Source organism: Sparus aurata, chromosome 7, assembly GCF_900880675.1.
Source record: "Sparus aurata chromosome 7, fSpaAur1.1, whole genome shotgun sequence".
Classification (NCBI taxonomy): Eukaryota; Metazoa; Chordata; class Actinopteri; order Spariformes; family Sparidae; genus Sparus; species Sparus aurata.
The window spans coordinates 16,772,137-16,792,729 of record NC_044193.1 but is presented as its reverse complement, the minus strand read 5'-3'; the positions used below and the strand labels follow the sequence as shown (position 1 = coordinate 16,792,729).

Sequence of the window (20,593 nt, the reverse complement as noted above, 5' to 3'; positions counted from 1 at the left end):
TTCATTCATCATTTATCATATATTATTTTCAATTGTATCTTTAATCTTTATTTAACATAGTTGTACAGTTTATACTGAAGTGTATGTTCTTCTTTTTCATATAACATCTGATAAATCCAAACTTTAAAGGGGCACCATGTAGTTTTTGGAGAATAAATTCAAAATCAGAATTGGAATGTTTACAATATAAATGAGATAATAATACAAACTCAAATATTTAGGATACAGACAAGAGAAAATAAGGTCCCCAGAACACTGTTTGCAGCTAGAAAGGTGGCAGGGTCTGCCACTTATTAAGTATGAAATTGTGTTGAGTTGAAGTAAGTCTATTAAGAATGTTTATTTAGTTTGTTTATGCTTTAAAAAAATCAGTCAATGAAGATTTTTCTCCTTTGATTCAAATTTATTCCCCAAAACTATAGTGTGCCTTTACACTTGAATGGGTGTCAGTAGAGCGCATACCTCCGCCAAGGCCCAACAGTCCCCTCAAACAAACAATTCAAACAAGCCCAGTCCAATATCAAACTCAATTGCCCTCTATCACTCTAGATATAAAACCAGCCATAACTGCTTACCATAATTTAAGATCACAGGATCTGGGATCCACATCAAATTGTACTCAATGATAAATACCTGCCACCTAAATACTGCAGAAGATTCCCTGAGAAAAGAATGATAATGTCGAAAATATCTTATTTTGCTTTGTGAAAGAAAATGCAAAAAAATCCCTTCATCCAGATCTGCACCAAAAGTTAATGGGTTCTATTCTGGTTCAAGACCCATCCTCCATCCAAGGTATGTGGAAATGTGTTCATTAGTATTTGTGTAGTTCTGCTGTCAAACAGAAACCCAGCTGAAAAAAGTATAAGTTGTGATATGGAATATTGAATCTGGGTCATATATGCATTTCCAAACAACTCCATGCTGTCATATCAGTGACTGGCTCATGGAAAATATGTATTGATTTTTTATCGATCCGGCCTTAACAATAACTACATAAAGGCTCCAGAAAAACTACAGAGCACTCGGCTTCGCACGGCGCATGCACCATCTGTTCCTTTTAGTGTCTGAAGCAACATAACCCAGTAACTTGGGATACACCTCCCTCTTGTGGTGCAGAAAAGGCTTTGTAAAAAACAACCTTAGTGAAAAGTACAATAAACTGTATTGTGGTGTGTATTTGAAAAATGAAAATTATTCACTGGCAATTGTCATTAGCAATGAATTGTTTTGATTCTTTTATAAAACCCCTCAAAAACATGTGTTTCTCAAATGAGAGGGTTTGCTGCTTTCCTCAGCCTCGTATCTATGTTAATTGAGGAGCTTTGGTTTTATTGAACATTGGTCAGAAAAATGGGATTCTGTTTGAGACAGTTAGCTCTGGTACAAGGAGAAGTAGATGAATGTCACAGGTTACATGTGTAGCCTCATTTGAAAGAAAGGAGTTAATGCGTAGATCTTACACATTGTATGCTGATTAATTGGATTCGTTACTCACTCATAATTATATATGTAAGTAAGGTTTTTGTTAGTTTTCTCATTGTAGCTTCATAGGTCCTCTGAACAAAACTTTGTATTCTATCCAAATGCAAGCAGAGAAAGGAGATTTGTCTTTTGATTGATGTCACTGCTTATGTTCTACACAAAACTCACTAGTATTGGCAACAATGTTCTTCCTTTTAATCTATAATTAAAAAAAACAGATTAACCATCATGGAAAGTGAGGACTATCTGCTTTAATCGTATTCAAGACAATTATGTACAAAATTGAATTTCCCCAAGAGGAATTAAGTACTTATATTATTTCTTTTGAATTACGACCGATCTGGGAAAATAAAAACACTTCAAGTGTTTCTTCGTATTCATTACTGCTCAAGCGAGAGAATTGGCCCTCATATGGTCATTGATGCCATCTGCTGACACGATTAGTGCATTACACTTCTGAAATGTGCAGTCTTTCTAATTTGAAAGATTCAGCAAGTTATTTGCCATTTAAAAAAAATGTCATGACAAATTCTTTAACAAAATAAAGAATTTTATGCTCGCTGGTGCTCAGCTGAAAACCACTGGAATGGGTCACATCAATTTATGGGTAATTCCTTCTGAACACACCGTATTTCTATCAGAAATTTAGAAAACAAATGAAAAGGGAACATCTGGATCCTTAAAGAAAGTGTGGAAAAATCACTGAATTTGTTTAAAAAGTGTAACAGCTTTATTGAGATGTGGGGCCCTAAAACTCCTTTACAAACTCCATACTACAGTATGACTGACTAAGTCAAAATTGATTTCACTTCACCCCGGAAATGACAAATAAGGTGGGGCTCACATTTTTTAAAAATACGTCTTTACCCAAAAAGAAACTTTATACAAGATCCTCCAACAAATACATGCTAAAGAAACCAAAAAATATACCGACTAATCATGGCTGCTATACTAAAAGGGCGACAGTTGCAGCGTTAACTTTACTCCTAATAGTAAGTTGAAGGATGACTTGTAATACTCTTTTCAGTTGTCATAAGAAATCATCAGACTAATGATTATAACTTCGTAAATACTTTCATTTTCTTTTCGAGTGTAGGTCCCATACATACTATTTTCTAGCCCTAATACAATTTAAATATATATTAACTTCATAAAGAGTTGACAAGTCGGTGATGGGGCCCCCGAACTCCTTTCACATGATCTAAAAGTTTGACAGCAAGGTGTACCAGACTACAATACAATCCTCTACAACTGAGCTAACCTCTTCAGTCCAGTGTTAACAGTCCGAACACAAGATGATGAAGGCTATCGTCATACAAAAACACCACGTGGACTTTATATTCCCCCGTCCACTGCATACAATTCGTCACCTTCACTGAAGATGCTCAAGAGATGAAATAATACGGCACTGTTTTCAGATCACATTCAGTCAGGTCAAGACGGAGCTGAGCTCTTCAACTCTATGAATGAACTTAATTATTTTAGGAGCTCTTCAGGAAACACCTCATTTTTGTAACAAACGGGCGGTTCCTAATACAGTTCACATTATAAAAAAAAAAAAAACTCACTAACTTTTTTCAAGAGCTTAAAAAACAAAACAAAACAAATAATTAGGGCTCTTCCTACAAACCTCTCAGCCTTCAAATGTACCTCAGCTGTGTAACCTATAAACAGTCAGGACAAAACACATTTAAAACCAGGACCAGTGAATGTGTGAGCCAACCGTGTTTTCACAACTTAACTAAACTCGGGATTAGTTGAAAATGTAACGTTTCAGGAACATCCAGGCAACCTTTAGTGTTTTTCATCATCATCATCATCATCATCATCATCATCATCATCATCATCATCATCGTCAACAACAGGGATTCACCTGCTGTTACTCTTTCAGTTCTGAAATAGCTGGTGAAAAATTATTTTACATCCATTTAAGACTTGTGTGTTGGGGGGAAAAAGGCTTGTACATTAATTAAAAATGTATGACTAGCTTGTATTTGACTCTGTAACAAGCCCCTTTCATGTTTAGATGAGTGTTATCAAAAAAGTACATTTAATTTAATTTCAGATCGGTGCCAAATTACAACCTTAAGGCAGCCTGAACCAAAAGTCTGCTGTGATCTTTCGCTCATGAGCAGTAGCTGGTGCAGGATTAGTAGCATTGAGAACAAAAATGAGTATGACATGAACACTTAAAAGCTGCACAGTTCTGTATGTGTCCTTTAGTCAACTGTCCATATGTACTAGAGGGCAGCACTGGGTATGATTGCAGGTCAATGCAGTCAAAAATACTTGCAATCCCTTGGCAACATTACCAAAATATACGTGTGTGCGCTTTCCGTTATTGCCATTATATCATCACCTGTTGTCCAAGATCCTCTATTAGTCCTTTCTCTTTTGCCTGTACATGACTAACAATAGATTTAAAAAAGTACAAAAATCCACTATCAAGCTCTACGAAGGAGCTGCTAGAGCAAACTAAAGTTTGGTTGTGTTTGAGCTAGGCTGTTTTCAGGATTACAGGACTGTTGAACTCCAACGTGCGATGTCACTGAGCTGCAGACTGCTGCTGCCTGTAGGGTCTCTGTGTGAAGCTGAGGGTCAGACAGTCAGGCGGTTGTTGGAAGGCTGTAGGGGGCTCCAGGAAGCTGGATGGGCAGATGTGTCCTGTGAGAACTGGTTTTCCTCCTTGCTCATTCCGACTGTACATAGCCGTCGGTGTCTCAGTAGCCTGTCCGTTCTTGAGAAGTTCTGCAGCCAAACAAAGAAAGATGGATGGGAAAGAAAGTTAGAGGAGCAATGCTAACAACACTGAAAAGACAGTGGACAGAAAAGTGTAGCATACAAACTATGCTGAAACAATGGCTAACTAACCTGATGGCAGCGATCACACTGGTACGGCTTCTCTCCACTGTGCACTCTCTTGTGTCTGTCCAGGTGGTAGCGCTGAATGAACCGCATATCACACGCGTCACAAGCATATGGCTTTTCTCCTGAGAACAACCATAAGAGAAACATTTATCAACATTTATCAGGATTCACAGCATATTGCACTTGATGGAAGATACTATAAACATTTGTTTTTAAATGTATTTTGTAATTAAAGTCTACTTTTTGAGAGTTCTAACCAAAAGAGCTGCAAAACTATGTTAACATAAGGATCAAGGATCAAATGAATTACATGACTAGAGTCGGCAGCTTTTTTGTAGTTTAATCCACGCAGGTGGAGTATTAAAAGGCTGCATGATCACAGAGGTCTACTGGCTGAATAGCAGCCTCACTACACCACGAATACAACTACGACTGCTACAACTATCACATACAGAGAAGTGAGGCAGGTCACACTGAAGTGCAGCCGTGAGCTGTGAGTTCTCACCTGTGTGTGTGAGTATATGTCGTTTGAGGTGGTAGCTACTCCGGAAAGCTCCATAGCAGTGGTCACAGATGAAGTTCTTCTGGACTTTCAAGGAAAGGTCGTCATCATCATCCATGTCCATTTGTGGAAGGATATGCTATCAAAAAAAACAAATTTAGTCAAAACTGATCTTGACATATATTTAAAAGTGCTGTTTTAAAATCAATCCTTACCTCCACTTTCTCTTTCACTTTGTTGGATGACCCAGATTTTTTGTGCTTCTTCTTGGGTTGCATATTCTGGTTTGCCTGCACGTCCTTTTCATCCATCATTCTTGATGAGTGATAATCTCCATCTTTGCGGATCAGCTTTTGGAGGAAAAAACAGTAGAAGTCATTACAGACCACTATTTTGAGGTACATTCCAAAACAATGCTAACTTCCAAGCAAGAAGCAAACACAAATCACATAAAGCTTACATGGTAACAATTTACTTTAACGAAACTAAATGCAGACGGTGTCATATTCCATAGTCATTACATCGTGCAATTCTCATGTAGTTAATAACGATAAAGTTATAGCATAAAACATTTCCATTGGCTGTATCAATTTTGTATTTGAAAGCAAAGAGGAAGAAGAAAATCGAAGCTTTAATAAACTTTCTAAGTGACAATGTCTGGTGTTTTCTATCTTACCAGGGGTGGACAGCTGCCTGCTGAGTGATGGCCCATGTGGCTGTGCTGCGCTTGTCCGTGGTGAACCTGGTGTCCGTGGTGGTTGTGGCTGTGCTGCGAGTGAGTCTGGTGGCTCTCAGGACTGGCCCTGTGCCCCTGACTCAAGGACGACATCATCCTCTTCTGGCCTGGGATGTTGTTGGCTTGCATGAGGGCCATGCTGGACAGCACCGCCTCACAGCCCAGCAACCCGGCCTGACAACACAAACCACATGTCAGAGCAGAAAGAGGGGGGCCTCTAGAGGACTCCTCACAGAGACAGGGAGTCAGGTGAAGGTGAGGCAGCTGAGTAAAGGAAGCAACAGAGAAATGCGTTGGCATTATGATTCCAGACTTCCACTGACCCATTTCATATGGTCTCGAACAGAGCTGTTGGAATGGTGTGTCATCGCCGTGGTTTGAATGCGTGTGTGTTTGGGGGGGAACAGAGGGGGCTTCACTCAAGATGAGGGGTAACAGAAGAGACCACACCCACCAAAATCATCAGGGGCCAAAGCCTGAAAGTAGAGGCATGACAACATAAGGCTAACATTTTTACATGCTGGAATCAGATCCAATTTTTTAAGATTTCACACCAAATCTGGATATATGAGCAGAAATTTGGGTCCAGCGTTAATATATAGATCAGGCAAGAAAGCCCCAATGGTTTGGTGCATGTCGTATGCCCATGGGTGACAGAAAACATGACAGTCAGATACAAAAAATAATGACATCCAATGGGTAAAATGAAAACAGTGTTAAAAAGAATAAATGCATGTGTAGGAATGATACATTTATCAAACAAATGCTTCACACGTGAGGTGATAAGGTAATACAGAGGTATTGGTCATGTTTCATAGTGCAAACCAATGAATAACTGGGTCATTTAACTGTTTGGTAGCCAGTCGATCACTATATAGTGAACTGGATTTCAGGCAATGAAATCTGGCAGTAGGGTTGTAGATTCAGTGAGATTTCTGCTGTTCCATGTAGGTTACCTTCTGTATTTGCTTAATCTGGATCTCACCTGTACGATCTGCTTCTTTGTCGTTGCTGTGATTCTGCAGCTTTGTTTTACTTGGCATGTGGTTAGCATGGCCACAAATTTGTTTTCATGGAATTAGGTATCATGTAAAATAACTAATACATTGTGCACTTCTCAAAATTAGTGAGGGATATTGGTCCCCAAAAATAATGCAACACAATTAATGTGACTGTTATTGCGTATCCATGCATATATGCACCGATATCCCAATATCTCTCACTAATTTAGAGTTGTGTTTATACATACATCAAACATCTCAAATTTAGATTTTTGGTTGAACTCTAGTGAAAAAGTGGTTATATCCTTGGCATTGGAAAATAGATACTTTGATGTACAAATTCCTAGCAGTAAGGAAAATGAAGATAAAATGCACATTACCCCTCACTGATTATCACAGAGAATACACCAAAGGGAGCATTATGATTATTGCAGTGTTATCCGTAGTAACGATTAAATATGTTGCAAGTGAAAATACATATCAGATAAATACAGACCAAACACATAACCTTTGCTAGTACACAAACGATATTCTTCACAAAACACTAACTAGTGTTTGCTTTCATTAAATTAATCTTTAAATTGAACATCATCTCTCATTTGTAAGCATGAGGCTCTGATGTCTGGTCTATGAAATGCTGCAGTCAGCACTGGTGAGCTAGCTAACTTAGCGACTTATCCTCAAAGCGTTTTATTCCGTTAGAAAAGTGAGCTTCGTTAGTGAAACGGGAACTGAATCTGGAGCACAGCGGAAGGCAACGCAAATATTTACGGCACCGATTTAACAGTGTGAAGTACGGTGAGGGTCTCTGCTTCATGAAACAGAAAAGGCTAACCAGCTAGCTAGCCAGTAGTTGGGTTTTGGGACAACACTTGTGTGACTGACCCCCACCCCCCGCCCCAGACAACACAACAACAGCCAGGCAGGGCGTGCAGCTCGGCGCCGACCACAAAATAACGCCTCCCTCCCCGGCTACAGCAGCTACAAACACATCGCTACCGGATTAGAAAACAGTTAAGGGGCCGCGACGGAAAGCTGTTAGAAAACCGACTGCTTACCTTTCGCTTTTAAGAGTTTTGTGGATTATTATTTCTTGTCGCACTTCCAAATTTTCCTCAGTTTATAAACACTGACAGGAAACGCCGCCGGAAGTGCTCACCGGGGAGAGCGCTGATTGGCCAGACGCCGTTTCACGTGACCCAAGCGGACTGACCCACATTGGCGGCCATAGTTGTGAGGGAGCTGTGGCGCTGAGGAGCTGCTGGGAAGCAGATAGTTGATGATTTAAACAGCCTGGTAGATAATCTGCAACTACACTGATAACTGCTTCAGTGATTTCAGTAATTCTTCAAGCAGAAACTGACTAACTTGGTCTTGGTCACATTATTGGAAACAATACTGCAATCACTTTGGCCACAAGGAATTTTGATGGGATTTATTTTATTTTTTTCCCCCAATTTCTGATATTTTATGGACTACGTTCTCTGTAAAACTAATTGCAGTCCTTGGGTTTTATTATTATTAGGTATTAAATGTACTTAAGTATCAAAAGTACAAGTACATTTGACATTTTTACAGATGAACTTATAGATCAATTTGGCGATGTTATCAGCCGATACTGGCCCATCACAGATGTCACGGTGTTATCCCACGCTTGGAATCATTTATATTTTTGTTTAATTACAAGTGAAGTTTATTGAATCAGTGCACTGATGTCATTGATAAACAGAAAATATCCAGCCTGTGTTACATGTACAAACATTTTGTATATAAGGGCTGCACAATATAAAATTTCAGCATCAGCATCGCAATGTATGCATAAAAGTAAAATAGTTTAAATAAAAGTCTGGTGAAATGATTTCAGAACAATTTTTTTAATTCACTGGAAATGTTTCAAAACACCTTTAAAATAAAGGCCCTCTTAATTAATAAATGAATGAATCAATTCATTCATTCATAAATTCATTCATATATTGGTCCATGTTCCTCCAAATCTGGCAATGAGTATCTCATTATGACAGCTGTGTAAATCTAGAATATCACATTATGCAGTTAATACAGTGAGGCTGTCACAATCTGTGACATCACGATAGGATTATTCCACAACCTTGATATTTAGTTATACAAGGTATACGCAGCCACAGTTAAGTTTGATTACAAGTCGTTTCCCAGTCTTTCAATTTCATCAAGGAAGAAGTCCATGTCTTTCTTGGAAAGAAGTGGTGAGAAAGCAATCACACGGAAAAAGTTGACCTTGTTTCCCAACGGTTGGTAGCCCACCATCATAGTGCCCTGTTTCATCATGCGTTCCTTGATCACTGGAGCTACCTGTTAACAGGAAAGAAAAGGAAGGTGGCCTCCATGTTTTTAACAAAGCATGAAAACTACAAATAATTAAGGTGTTGGTCTGGCTGCTTAATGAAGGAATGAATTAAAATCTCAATCATGGAGACTTCAGTCTTTTCCCCGTCCACTGATGTGAAACAGAAACCTACCTTTGCCAGTCTCTCCTGGTAATCTGCATGTTTTTCATTACCCCTCATGCTGGGTGGTGTAAACCAGAAGCAAACATTCACAAACTCTGGCTGCACATGGGGACAAATACAGACAAGTAATCAATTATTTAGTGGGGATAAACAACTAATCTTTCTCAGCATGCCTGAGATATACTGCTTACTCACCTCATGCAAAAGCTGAAACCCTTCTCTTTTCTTCATTTCCTCAACCAGATACCTGCAGGAGAGTTCAGCTTTACTTTCTTTCCATTTTTCTTCTGTTATTTATCTAAAAATTCAGATTTAATCTTGCTATATTAGATTGGATCTGGTGGTAAATACTTTCCTTCTCCCTGTATGCTATATTGACGAAAATGAAGCATCTAAATAGCCAATTAACTGATAAATTAGAATGTTTCACTATGGCTGCATGCCACTTTTACCTAACATGGATAAAAGCTTTGTCTACACGCTCTTCCAAGCCAGCAGAGCCAACAGCTTTCCACATCAACCACAACTTCAGACAGTCCACCTTGCGGCTGCATTGCACCGACTTATCCCCGACGTCCAGATTCACATCATAGAATTTGTCCTGCTGGAACAGATACGAGGCGCTGGCGCTGTGGCACCGCCTCAGCAAGTTCTGAGGACGAGCAGAAGTTAAAAGATTGTTAACATTTTTAAAAAAGTTAAACTTTTATACTGTATATCAGACAATTCGGCGGCCTCAGACCGTGGTATCCTGCAGCAGCAGGGCAGAACACTGCAGGCCGGCCACAAGCATCTTGTGTGGGTTCCAGCCCACTGAATTTGCTCTTGTCACACACAGAAAACATACACAAATTAAAAAAAATGTATTGTCTGTATCGCCTATCAATATGTTGCCTTCCATGTGATAAAACAGGCGTATTAATACCTGTCAACTCCTTTCATCAGATGTCTGTGTTGCTTGGAAAACAGCACGCTCCCTCCCCAGGCAGCCTGAAAACACAACAAAACAGACAGTACTCTGCATGCTCTTAAGTTTTAACAAACACAATTACAGAAGCTTAGAAAAAGACATGGCTGGTCAACAGAAAATGGATTTGTTTCCTCAGGAGGACTCACGTCTACATGCATCCACAGCTTGTGTTTTTCACAGACATCCGCTATGTGGTCCAGTGGGTCAAACGCACCCTGCACTGTGGTCCCTGCTGTGCAGCTTACAAGGAACGGCACTGTACCCTGAAAGAAATAGAGATAAATAAATAAACTAAAAGTGAACCCAGCTTTCTTGCATTCTGTTCTTTGTGGTGTTATGTCATGGATAGGTACGCTGAAATCCAATTGAAGGGACCGTAATAGTACAAAATCATCTATGTGAAATATCAGAGGACTCACTAAACGTCTATGAGTTTACCTGAGATTTTGCCAGCATGATCTTTTCATCCAGGTCCTTTGGAATCATGCGACCTCTTAAGTGTATGAAACACAGATGAAACGTTAAAATAATGAGGAAGTTATGTTTTTGAATGAGATTCATAATGAACAGAAAAAAAGTCGCACTGCAACACTGTTTTGCTGTGAAGCTCCAGAAATGTTTGGTAGACTACAAAACTTCACCCCACTTTCCATCGGCATGAGGGTGAATAGATGATGACTGAATTAAAACTTTTTGTGGCCTTTGTGCTTGATAAACGACTTGAATAATGAATTGATTAGGAAATCTAATGATCTTATCAGTTGTTTCAGGTCTTATAATGAACATTACCCATCATCCACTTTCACCACAATGACATTGTCAGTCCCGATGCCCAGGTAGGCAGCCCCCTTCTTCACAGAGTAATGGCTCTAGAGAAAAACACATGAATGTCTTTTAGAGACAACAAATAAACTGTCTGACCCTCAATAAACACCTCTGATACAGTTTGTTATCCATCCCTCAGAGACGCAGTCTGACCTCTGAAGATGTAAACACGGTTAGTCGTGGGAGACCCCACAGCCCCCGGCTTTTGACCTCTGGGAAGAGTTGGTAGCGTGCGAGGTTCATGGCAAACATGTTAGAGGTAGAACCCCCGGGGCAGAAGATACCGTCACCCTCCGTCCAGCCGACCAGCTGCCGCAGCCCTCTCAGGACCTCATTCTCCATTAGCACAAACACCGGGGCCACCTCATATGTGAAGCTGCAGTTTACACACAAAATGCCAGATCATTTTAAAGGTTGTATTTCCTACTGCAGCACATTTAATTACACATTACACAAGTATTCAGATCTTTTGTTTAAGTTCAAATGACATTACCGTAATCTTAAAGACTTTTTTTTTTTTTTTTTTTTAGAATTTAGACTTTTATTCATCCCACAACAGGGAAATTCACTTGTCACAGTAGCAGGTAGACAGACATACAATAAGTACAAGACTTAAAAATACTAAAAGATAGTAAAAAAGATTTCGATAAGATATAAAAGATAAAATAATATAAATGCCAGATCATTTTAAAGGTTGTATTTCCTAATGCAGCACATTTAATTACACATTACACAAGTATTCAGATCTTTTGCTTAAGTTCAAGTGACATTACCCTAATCTTAAAGTACTCCATTACAAGTAAAAGCACAAAACAATATCATCAAAAAAAATATATGGTATAGTATTTGGATTAGTAGTGTGTAGAGACACTCATTTGAGAGTTATCGATAATTCACGAGACAATTAAAGATACTTAATAAAAATTGGTTTGCTTAATAGTAAAACAATGCATCATATATTGTTAGATATTGTGTGGGTAAACTCTTAAACTGAAAAGTAATTAGTAACTACAACTTTCAAATGAATGTTGTGCAGTAAAAAGTGCAATATTTTCCTCTAAACTGCAGAGGAAACTGATGACTACTGACTAGGTGACAGATTTTATGTCTTATTCACATTATATTCAAGGTATAACAGTAACAGTAGAGAAATGTGAAATAAACTTTACAATTAACCCACATATTGACAACATAACTGTTAGTGTAAAGTGAGTGATTTTCGTTTTCTGTAAATATTGCGGCAGATGTGTTTTTATCCTGATTTTTTAGAACCTTTTGATACAATTCGGTCTGTATTATGTTTTTTTTTTAACAACTTAATATTCTTTGTTTTTGTTATTTTTTGGAAAGATTCATTGTTTCCTTCTCCCTGATGTTTTGTCGTTCTTCTACTAGCTCTTTGGTTTTGACTGCCCTCTTTCCTAATGCTGGACATAGAGAGAGTGAAGGTTCTGTGAACAGCTTGTGTTCAGGATGTCATTGAGCCCTTATCCTGTCAGATTTGTGTCTTAAGCAATGATTCAAACTTTAAAATTAGAAGAAATTAGAAGATACAAGTCTGGTGTCTGTTTTCTTACATTCCTTAAGGGTTAGGGTTATTCAAGGAGGCCTCACAAAGCCCCTGAAGCTCTGGCGACACCTGGTTTGGGTCAGGAGCCACGGTTGGGAACACAATGGTGATGGTAATTTTCTTTTCTTTTTTTCGCATTATCATTATGTTGATTCTTACAGGTTGGTGTTGAGGGCCTCAGTGAGAAATCTTCCAGCTAAGGAGTGATAATCCACCCCACCATACAGCTGATTGAAAAATCGTGGGTGACCTGAAATAAACAAGAAAAAAGTCTCATTATGATAGACTGTTTCATTTCTATTCAATCCATTTCAGTGCATTTACTGTCCGTGGCTATCTCACTTGTCTTGATGCTGTACTTGGCGACATCTTTGACTCTCTCCAGGAGCTTGTGTTGTGGCTCCCCTGTTGCCCTCAGCTCCAGATCCAGCAGCCAAGCCAGCTCCTCAGGCTCCTTCCAGTCACAAACCTGCAGAAAGGAAAAACATGCAAAGTGAGTTTCTTTCAGATGTTTCACTGCAATCTGACACCATTATGATTTCAGGCTTCACTAGAGACCTTTTGTGTGACGTCTGTGCCTTTGCACAGCACCTCCTCCACAATAATCTTGAAAGTTTCGCTCAGGAAGAGTTGGCCCTCTGAGTGGTCAATGAGAGGCTCACTCAAGTCACGGAGACCCACTTGCTTGTCAGCCTGCCCGTCTGCTGCTGACACAACACAACAGTTAAATGCATGAAGAAACACTACTTTCAAAAATGTTACAAACAAGAACAGACATGTGCAGCATTTCATACTTACATGAGGATTGGAGCACGTTTGCCATGTTCACAGTTTTGATTAGTCAGCAAATCTCTGCCACTTTAGTTTAGCTGGGAAGACGAGGAGAGAGTTGCAAATAGCTGCAAAGCAGTGGCACAGAGTGGCAGGGAGAGGGAGGGAGCCGACCTTTGTCCTACTTAAATATAGATGTGTTAAATGACGCACAGAGTGGCAGAAACATTACTTATACCATGGTCTGGGGGAATACTTGATTCTGATTGGCTGCAGGGTGTCCACTAATCTCTGATATATGGACACCTAGTAAGTAGTTCCAGTCAAATTGTCTGTTCACCATTCTAAATTAATGCGCTAGCTGGCGAATCAGCCTGTCTCTAAAATGAGTAACCATAGCAACGGGAACGCAGTCAAAGCCTCTGTTTACAATTTATTGCAACACCCCAACTAACAAACTAACAATAATGAGTGACTTCGACATTTCTTTTAACCTATTTGGAGAATATGACAACTTTGATGACTGGGATGCAGCTGAAGAAAGGTAAACTGTAAAAGAAAAGAGAGAAACGGCACATGGAGTTAACACCGGGAGAATTAAATCAAATAGAAGATGAAAAAGATGACATCAACACCAAAAAACACTGAGTGCAGTCCGTCAGTCCTTCAGTGCCTATCCTCTGAACACCACAGGATGGCGACTGAAACACACAAGCTGCAGAAAGTACACTTCCCCTCTAAACTTACTGATACTTTGTATCACATACGCAGATAATCTCACATCCCGTTCGCTGTTCAACTCTCTACTTAAGGCTGCGGCCACAGTAACGTGACACACGACCTATCATTTGTTCGTGAAAGTCTTGATATTGATTTGGGGACAATGAAACGACTGGTTAGCTAGTTAGTCTTGTTGTTAAACATACTGTCAAATTATATTTACTGTTTGTCAACCGTACGCAATGTTATTGACTTTGAATCTTGCTAGCATAGCGTTAGCTTTGTGGCTCAGCACTGAGCGGACTAGAATATCTCCCGTTGCCAAGTCGTACCCCGAATTTCGACTGGATACGGGTCCGCTGCGACGGCTTCGATCCGGTTTTGCTCCGCAGTCCGCCGCCCGGCAATCCCCACCGGTTGCGTTTTGAGCCCCCCCCCCCACGACGCAGTACGGTAGACAGCTGGGGTCAACGAGTTCCTGCGATAATCACTCGCGACCACAGTTATAGGTCTGTTATAAAAACAACGACACGATTGTTCCCTACCGGAGTAGCAGAAGAGCTTGTGTCGGTCTCTTTTTTGAGATTTGTGTGCTGCCTTCAACACGAAGTGTTTTATTTTTGAAAAGTAACCGGATGTTGTTTGTTATTTCGGCACTTGTCTGCTCGGTGCTAAATTCAGCTGAATTGCTGCGTCGTGCTCCGGCATCCGCCAGATATGATAGAAGTCCTGCGTATCTGTTCCGGAGAGCTCCGGACTGCCGGAGCTGGGACGGAGCAGAAACGCAGCGCAGCGAACCTAGTGGGTATTGACACATCTACTAAAGTGAAACCCATCAGCTCAGCCACGCAGCGGACACGTATCCAGTGGAAATTGGCAAGGTCCGTCCTTTTTAATAGAGGAGTGAACAACGTTTCCGTTGCATAAGAACGTTACGGGAGGGTAATGATTGTTCCAGGTATTAGTCAAACCCTCAGGCATTGTTATCAATCTCTCAGAGACGCAGTCTGACCTCTGAAGATGTAAACACGGTTAGTCGTGGGAGACCCCACAGCCCCTAGCTTTTGACCTCTGGGAAGAGTTGGTAGCGTGCGAGGTTCATGACGAACATGTTAGAGGTTGAACCCCCGGGGCAGAAGATACCGTCACCCTCCGTCCAGCCGACCAGCTGCAAGTGGCGTATCCAGGACAGTTTTACTGGGGTGGCCAAGATGGGACACAAAGCTAGTGTGGGGTGGCCATGGCATAGCGAAATTTAATGCCACACACTAAAAACAGTTGGGTTAAAAATAACCCAATTTGGGCTGTTTTATAACCAAACCGCTGGGTCATTATAGCACCGGCCCAGCATTAGTTATTTTGACCCAGCAAGATGGGTTGGTCTATTTTAACCCAACAGATGAGTTAAATATTCTACCCAAATGCTGGGTCAAATCAACTGCTAATCTGGGTTGTTTCAACCACACATATTTGTTATATATTCTACCTAAATGCTGGGTCAAATTAACTGCTAATCTGGGTTGTTTCAACCACACATATTTGTTATATATTCTACCTAAATGCTGGGTCAAATTAACTGCTAATCTGGGTCAATTCTACCATATGAATTGGTTAATTGTTAAACTCAAATAATGGGTTAAATTAATTAAACACTGGGTTAATTCTACTATATGAATTGGTTAAATATTGTGCAAATATTGGATGTATTGTAGAAGGTTTGTAATGTAACTAACTTATTCCATTGCAGTGTCTATGAATCAGCATTTGGGGGGAATATTATATAAAGTATAATTTGCACAATAATTCCATCAACGCAACAAACATCAGCTGACCCAGCACTTGGGATGTTTATGCTTTGAACGTCAACACGTCATCACGTCGACTTCTCCCGTCATCCCGACAGATCATCCTCGTCGCGGCGAGCCAAGTTGAAGGCTTCACATTGGCCGTCTTGCGTTACTTATTAAAGTAGTATCTTTATATTATCGTTATCATGGAAGCACACACGGATGCAGTTCATCTGTTTGGTTTTAGCCATTCACCAAATGAATTAGTGAAACGTCCATAATGCCCGCGGGCTTTTGGTCATGTTTATTGAGTTAGCCAGCTAGCTCGCTGGTTCGCTAGCCTGGCAGCCGGCAGCTAGCGGGCTAATTATTCGGCTGTTTTGATTCGAGCCGATTCGCTGGGTGCACGCGAGCTAACTAACAGGCTAGTTCAACGGTCGTCGCTTCATGTAAACCGCCCGCTGGCGCTGGGTGCGCGCGAGCTAAGTAACAGGCTAGTTCAACGGTCGTTGCTTTGCTAACTTACATGTATTCTAGCAATGCAACGACCGATGAACTAGCCTGTTACTTAGCTCGCGCGCACCCAGCGCCAGCGGGCGGTTTACATGAAGCGACGACCGTTGAACTAGCCTGTTAGCTAGCTCGCGCGCACCCAGCGAATCGGCTAACGTTAGCTGGCGGTTTACATGTATGCTAGCAAAGAAACGACCGTTGAAGTAGCCTGTTAGTTAGCTCGCGCGTACCCAGCAAACCGGCTAGCTGGCTAAGTACCAGGCTGGCGAGCAAACCAGCCGGATAATTATCCCGCTAGCTGCCGGCTGCCAGGCTAGCGAACCAGCGAGCTAGCTGGCTAACTCAATAAACATGACCAAAAGCCGCGGGCATTATGGACGTTTCACTAATTCATTTGGTGAATGGCTAAAACCAAACAGATGAACTGCATCCGTGTGTGCTTCCATGATAACGACAATATAAAGATACTACTTAAATACGTAACGCAAGACGGACAATGTGAATTAGATATGTCGTGTACACAAACCTTCAACTTGGCTCGCAGCGGCGAGGATGATCTGTCGGGTTGCCGCTCGGTGCTTTGTGGTGGAGGTCTGGAGGACGGGAGAAGTCGGCGTGATGACGTGTTGACGTTCAAAGCATAAACATCCCAAGTGCTGGGTCAACTGATGTTTGTTGGGTTGATGGATTTTAACCATAGACTGTAGATAACCCAACTGTATTTAACCCAATGCATGGGTTGCACAAAATAACCCAAATAATAACCCAAAACCCATATAATGACCCAAAATGGGTTACACATTTCATAACCCAGCAGTTGGGTTGATGAAATAACCCAGCATTTTTTAGGGTGCACGTACGCAGCCGACCGCGGTTGAGATTTAAAGAATAGATTGTCTATGTTTAAGTATGGGGTTTGCTGTGTATTAGCAAATAAATAGCATACACTTTGGGCAAAATTGGACCATCCTTTTTAAATCAAATCATGTATAAGCGTACACGACAACTTCAGGTAACTGTTCATGAATGACACATCTGGACATAACTGAACTTGACATACCATGCTTAGCAGGTGGAGCTCCAGTAGGGTTGCCACCCGTCCCGTAAAATACGGAATCGTTTATTTGGCAATTAAATGATGCGTCTTGTATTGAACCAATACGGGACGCGATTTATTTTCCGTATTTCCGTAAAAGTCCAATACACGTCTGCCACTCACACATCAACACTAAATCTAACAATAATGATCAAAATAAAACACAGGGAATACTAAGGCCAGCAAAATTGTCGTGGCGGGATCTACGCAGGACCCCCCGCCCTGGGTCCGGTCCTCTGTGTGTCTGCGCATACGTGTGGTGCTGTCACGGTTGCCTAGCGAGGCACACCACACATCGGCGCTGCTCACAAAACCCGCGCCTTTTAAAATGTCCACTACACGCGAAACTCCACCACGTCCTCACAAGCGCTTGCAAAAGTACAGACGTGAGTGGGAAGAGGCACATCCTTGGCTGGACAGCATCAGTGGAGATGTTTACAAGGCAAACTGTAAAATGTGTGGTGGTTGTTTTCAGTGGCGCACGGTGGGCTGTCTGACATCAGACAGCATGCAGCAGCAGCAGAGCAACACTGCAGACACATAAGAACACAGAAGACCCAAGCAGTGTCACAGTTCTTCATACCCCCATCATCTCTTGAGACTGATGGGACATTATGTTGAGTGACATTACGAGTGATTTCCTATCTGGTTGTGCTTTTGCCAGAAGATGACAGTGCATGGGCATAGCCTATTTTAGTAAACTTTTGTGGCTTGATTGATTGTTTAGGATGTTGAGTTTTTAAAGATCATTCATTTAATATACAGTAGTATTAGCCTATATAAATATTATATATGGCCATTTAAAGAACAAACCATATTTATGGATTAACAGTTAATAAATACACAAATAAATACATTTGTTTAGAGAAAATTTTTATTCTTTAATATATATACACATTTAGATAAAAAATGTTTGTAGACCTTTCTGTGTATTCTTTGTCAAAATGTTTATATTTTTGAGGAATACAGTGTTCAGTGATCATTACATGAATTCTATTATTAGTGTGGTTTAACTGTTTGGATAACCTGACTTCCTTTCAAGTCATAAGACAGGCAGCAGACAATTTTCTTTAAGTAAAAACATTCAAAGAAAGTCCCTATAGTTATGCACTTAAAAAGTTGAATTAAGTTCTCCGTTTATTTGGTTTATATCTTTAAAGTTCACTGTTGCACACTCCACACAAACAGATTTCATTCGAGATTTAATTAAATGCACTTTATAAGAGAATTTGTTCATTAGTAATAAAGCATTTTAAGCTTTAAGTATGATTAATTGCTCTTTTGATTACCCCTTTACTAAACACACCTGCACAAAATAAAACATACCACTGCTGCGGGCGCCCTGCCCCACAGGAGTCGGGCCCGTGGTGGTCATGGCCCGAGGAGCCGTGGTGGGCGTCCCTTATTTTAATTTCTGAAAGGTGGCAACCCTAAGCTCCAGACACTGCTGGATCACACTCATCTCTCACTGTCTCCTGATCCTCTGGGTGTGGCTGGTCAGCTGTGGGAATACACAGATATCTGTGAAATCTGAGACATCAATAGGCTGGACGTTCTGCCACACACACACACATATATTTTTTTACACTCACACATTCATACATACGTACATACATATATAGATACGTGTGTGTGTATTTATGTATAATGCACATTTCATTATTGTTCTTCTGTCTTTTACAACTGTTTTAACTATAGTTCTTGTGTAGTGATGTTTCAGACTTCAGTTGTAATTGTATGACTTGAGTGACAAACAACTTGAATGTGAGCCTACATGGTAAATTCAAACTATCCAAGCATGACCTACCATCCTGTGCAGGGGGAGCTGACTGCTCTTGGTCACTACTGCTGTTCCGAGGCTGCTGACTTGACTGGGCCTTTCACTGCTGCTGGTAGAAGCTGTGGCTGGCTCTGACTCTTTTCTTTTTTTGAAGAAGAAGCTCTGAATATCTCTGCTTCTCTTCATAGCTATTCTCTTAATAACCCTGGGGGTAATGTAATTCACTCACTCACTCACTCACTCACTCACTCACTCACTCACTCAATCAATCAATCAATCAATCAATCAGTCAGTCAATTCACTTTAAAGTGATAGCTATAGCTACAAACATCAAGCAGGATCATTGTCAAATTGGGTTAGAATCAGTGTGCAAAATACAAGTGTACATGGGGCTCTGGAACCCCTTAAATAACAGCTTTGACTCCATTAAATTGCCAAAAAGAATGAAGTTGTCAACAATGTGCCCAATTAGCCTATGTCTATTTATAGTATCTACAAATGTCTATTTTTACATAACTACCGACATCTTCGATCACTTTTAATAACACAGTTAACACATCATCTCAAGCATTTGTGGCATTTGAATACAATATTTAAACGTCTAATGTGAACTGTGAAGATGATCCAAACAAAAAGTGCTTTATCTCCAAGAGCAAAAAGTGTTTGAACAGCCCTTAAATCACAAAGCAAATAAATAAATCACAGCTTATTCTTGTGTTATAGCTACTTGAATCTAGACTGTTGCACTATATTTCACACACTGGTTGGTCACAAATATACTGAACACACACATCTGCAAATAACACCCTCAGTCTTCAGTACAGAAAGCAGCTTTTCATATTTCATGGCGGTATGTAAATAACAATAAAAAAAATAAAATAAAATAAAATGCTAAAGTTAAATGCTTCACTTGGTTTGTAGGCTGCTAAGCTAGCTAGTGTAGTGTAGTTCGTCTTGTAGCTGAAACTTAGTGCTAGATAAAGTTTTCCTACACATTCAGAGGGGACTACGACATAACTGAACATTAAATTACCTCTCAATAGACAGATTTCAGCGTTTTTATCCAGCAGTTGACGTTGTCACTGTGACCGTCCTCCTGTTTCATTAACGACTGGACCGGACCGGACCGGACCAGCAGCAGCAGCAGCGTGCCGTGCTCATCTCTCATGGCTCACCAACAGACCTGCATAGCCAAAGGTCCGCTGACCAGAAATCAGCTCTCACAGCCTCAGTACGACCATTACTGTGTTAGTTAAAAATGTCAAACTGGCCCTAAATCAGCCGATCAGCTGTCATCATTGATTGACGCATTTCTCTTGTTTCTTGTGTTGACGAACTTGGCAACTACCTATCAGATCTGGGGTGGCCACATGGGTGGCCCCGGCGAACCCCCCGGAATCGCCATTGCAGCTGCCGCAGCCCTCTCAGGACCTTAGTCTCCATCAGCACAAACACCGGGGCCACCTCATATGTGAAGCTGCAG

General features: G+C 40.7%; 2 protein-coding genes across 15 annotated transcripts; both read right to left on the bottom strand.

Annotated features, from left to right (window-relative positions):
- Positions 1 to 2,192: 2,192 nt before the first annotated feature.
- Positions 2,193 to 7,774, bottom strand: znf740b (zinc finger protein 740b). 3 transcript variants are annotated; one of them, XM_030422540.1, is made up of 7 exons: positions 7,651 to 7,765; positions 5,915 to 6,067; positions 5,532 to 5,765; positions 5,071 to 5,205; positions 4,859 to 4,994; positions 4,357 to 4,475; positions 2,193 to 4,233 (listed from the first exon to the last, which is right to left on the bottom strand). In XM_030422540.1, exons 2-7 carry the CDS (start codon positions 5,957 to 5,959, stop codon positions 4,084 to 4,086), a joined length of 819 nt encoding a protein of 272 aa, XP_030278400.1. In that variant the 5' UTR covers positions 5,960 to 6,067; positions 7,651 to 7,765; the 3' UTR covers positions 2,193 to 4,083. The 3 variants fall into 3 exon arrangements, with proteins under 3 accessions (XP_030278400.1, XP_030278399.1, XP_030278401.1); XM_030422539.1 differs by having other exon boundaries at positions 4,084 to 4,233; positions 6,577 to 7,752; XM_030422541.1 differs by lacking the exon at positions 5,915 to 6,067 and having other exon boundaries at positions 4,084 to 4,233; positions 7,651 to 7,774.
- Positions 7,775 to 8,446: 672 nt separating this feature from the next.
- Positions 8,447 to 20,249, bottom strand: csad (cysteine sulfinic acid decarboxylase). 12 transcript variants are annotated; one of them, XM_030422526.1, is made up of 15 exons: positions 20,144 to 20,249; positions 13,242 to 13,312; positions 13,002 to 13,150; positions 12,786 to 12,912; positions 12,603 to 12,693; positions 11,027 to 11,249; positions 10,838 to 10,917; positions 10,487 to 10,541; positions 10,195 to 10,311; positions 10,004 to 10,068; positions 9,821 to 9,902; positions 9,531 to 9,730; positions 9,274 to 9,325; positions 9,088 to 9,177; positions 8,447 to 8,920 (listed from the first exon to the last, which is right to left on the bottom strand). In XM_030422526.1, the coding sequence occupies exons 2-15, from the start codon at positions 13,264 to 13,266 to the stop codon at positions 8,747 to 8,749; spliced, it is 1,530 nt and encodes a 509-aa protein (XP_030278386.1). In that variant the 5' UTR covers positions 13,267 to 13,312; positions 20,144 to 20,249; the 3' UTR covers positions 8,447 to 8,746. The 12 variants fall into 12 exon arrangements, with proteins under 12 accessions (XP_030278386.1, XP_030278392.1, XP_030278388.1 ...); XM_030422532.1 differs by having other exon boundaries at positions 13,002 to 13,147; positions 20,144 to 20,248; XM_030422528.1 differs by lacking the exon at positions 20,144 to 20,249 and adding an exon at positions 17,295 to 17,570.
- Positions 20,250 to 20,593: the final 344 nt, after the last annotated feature.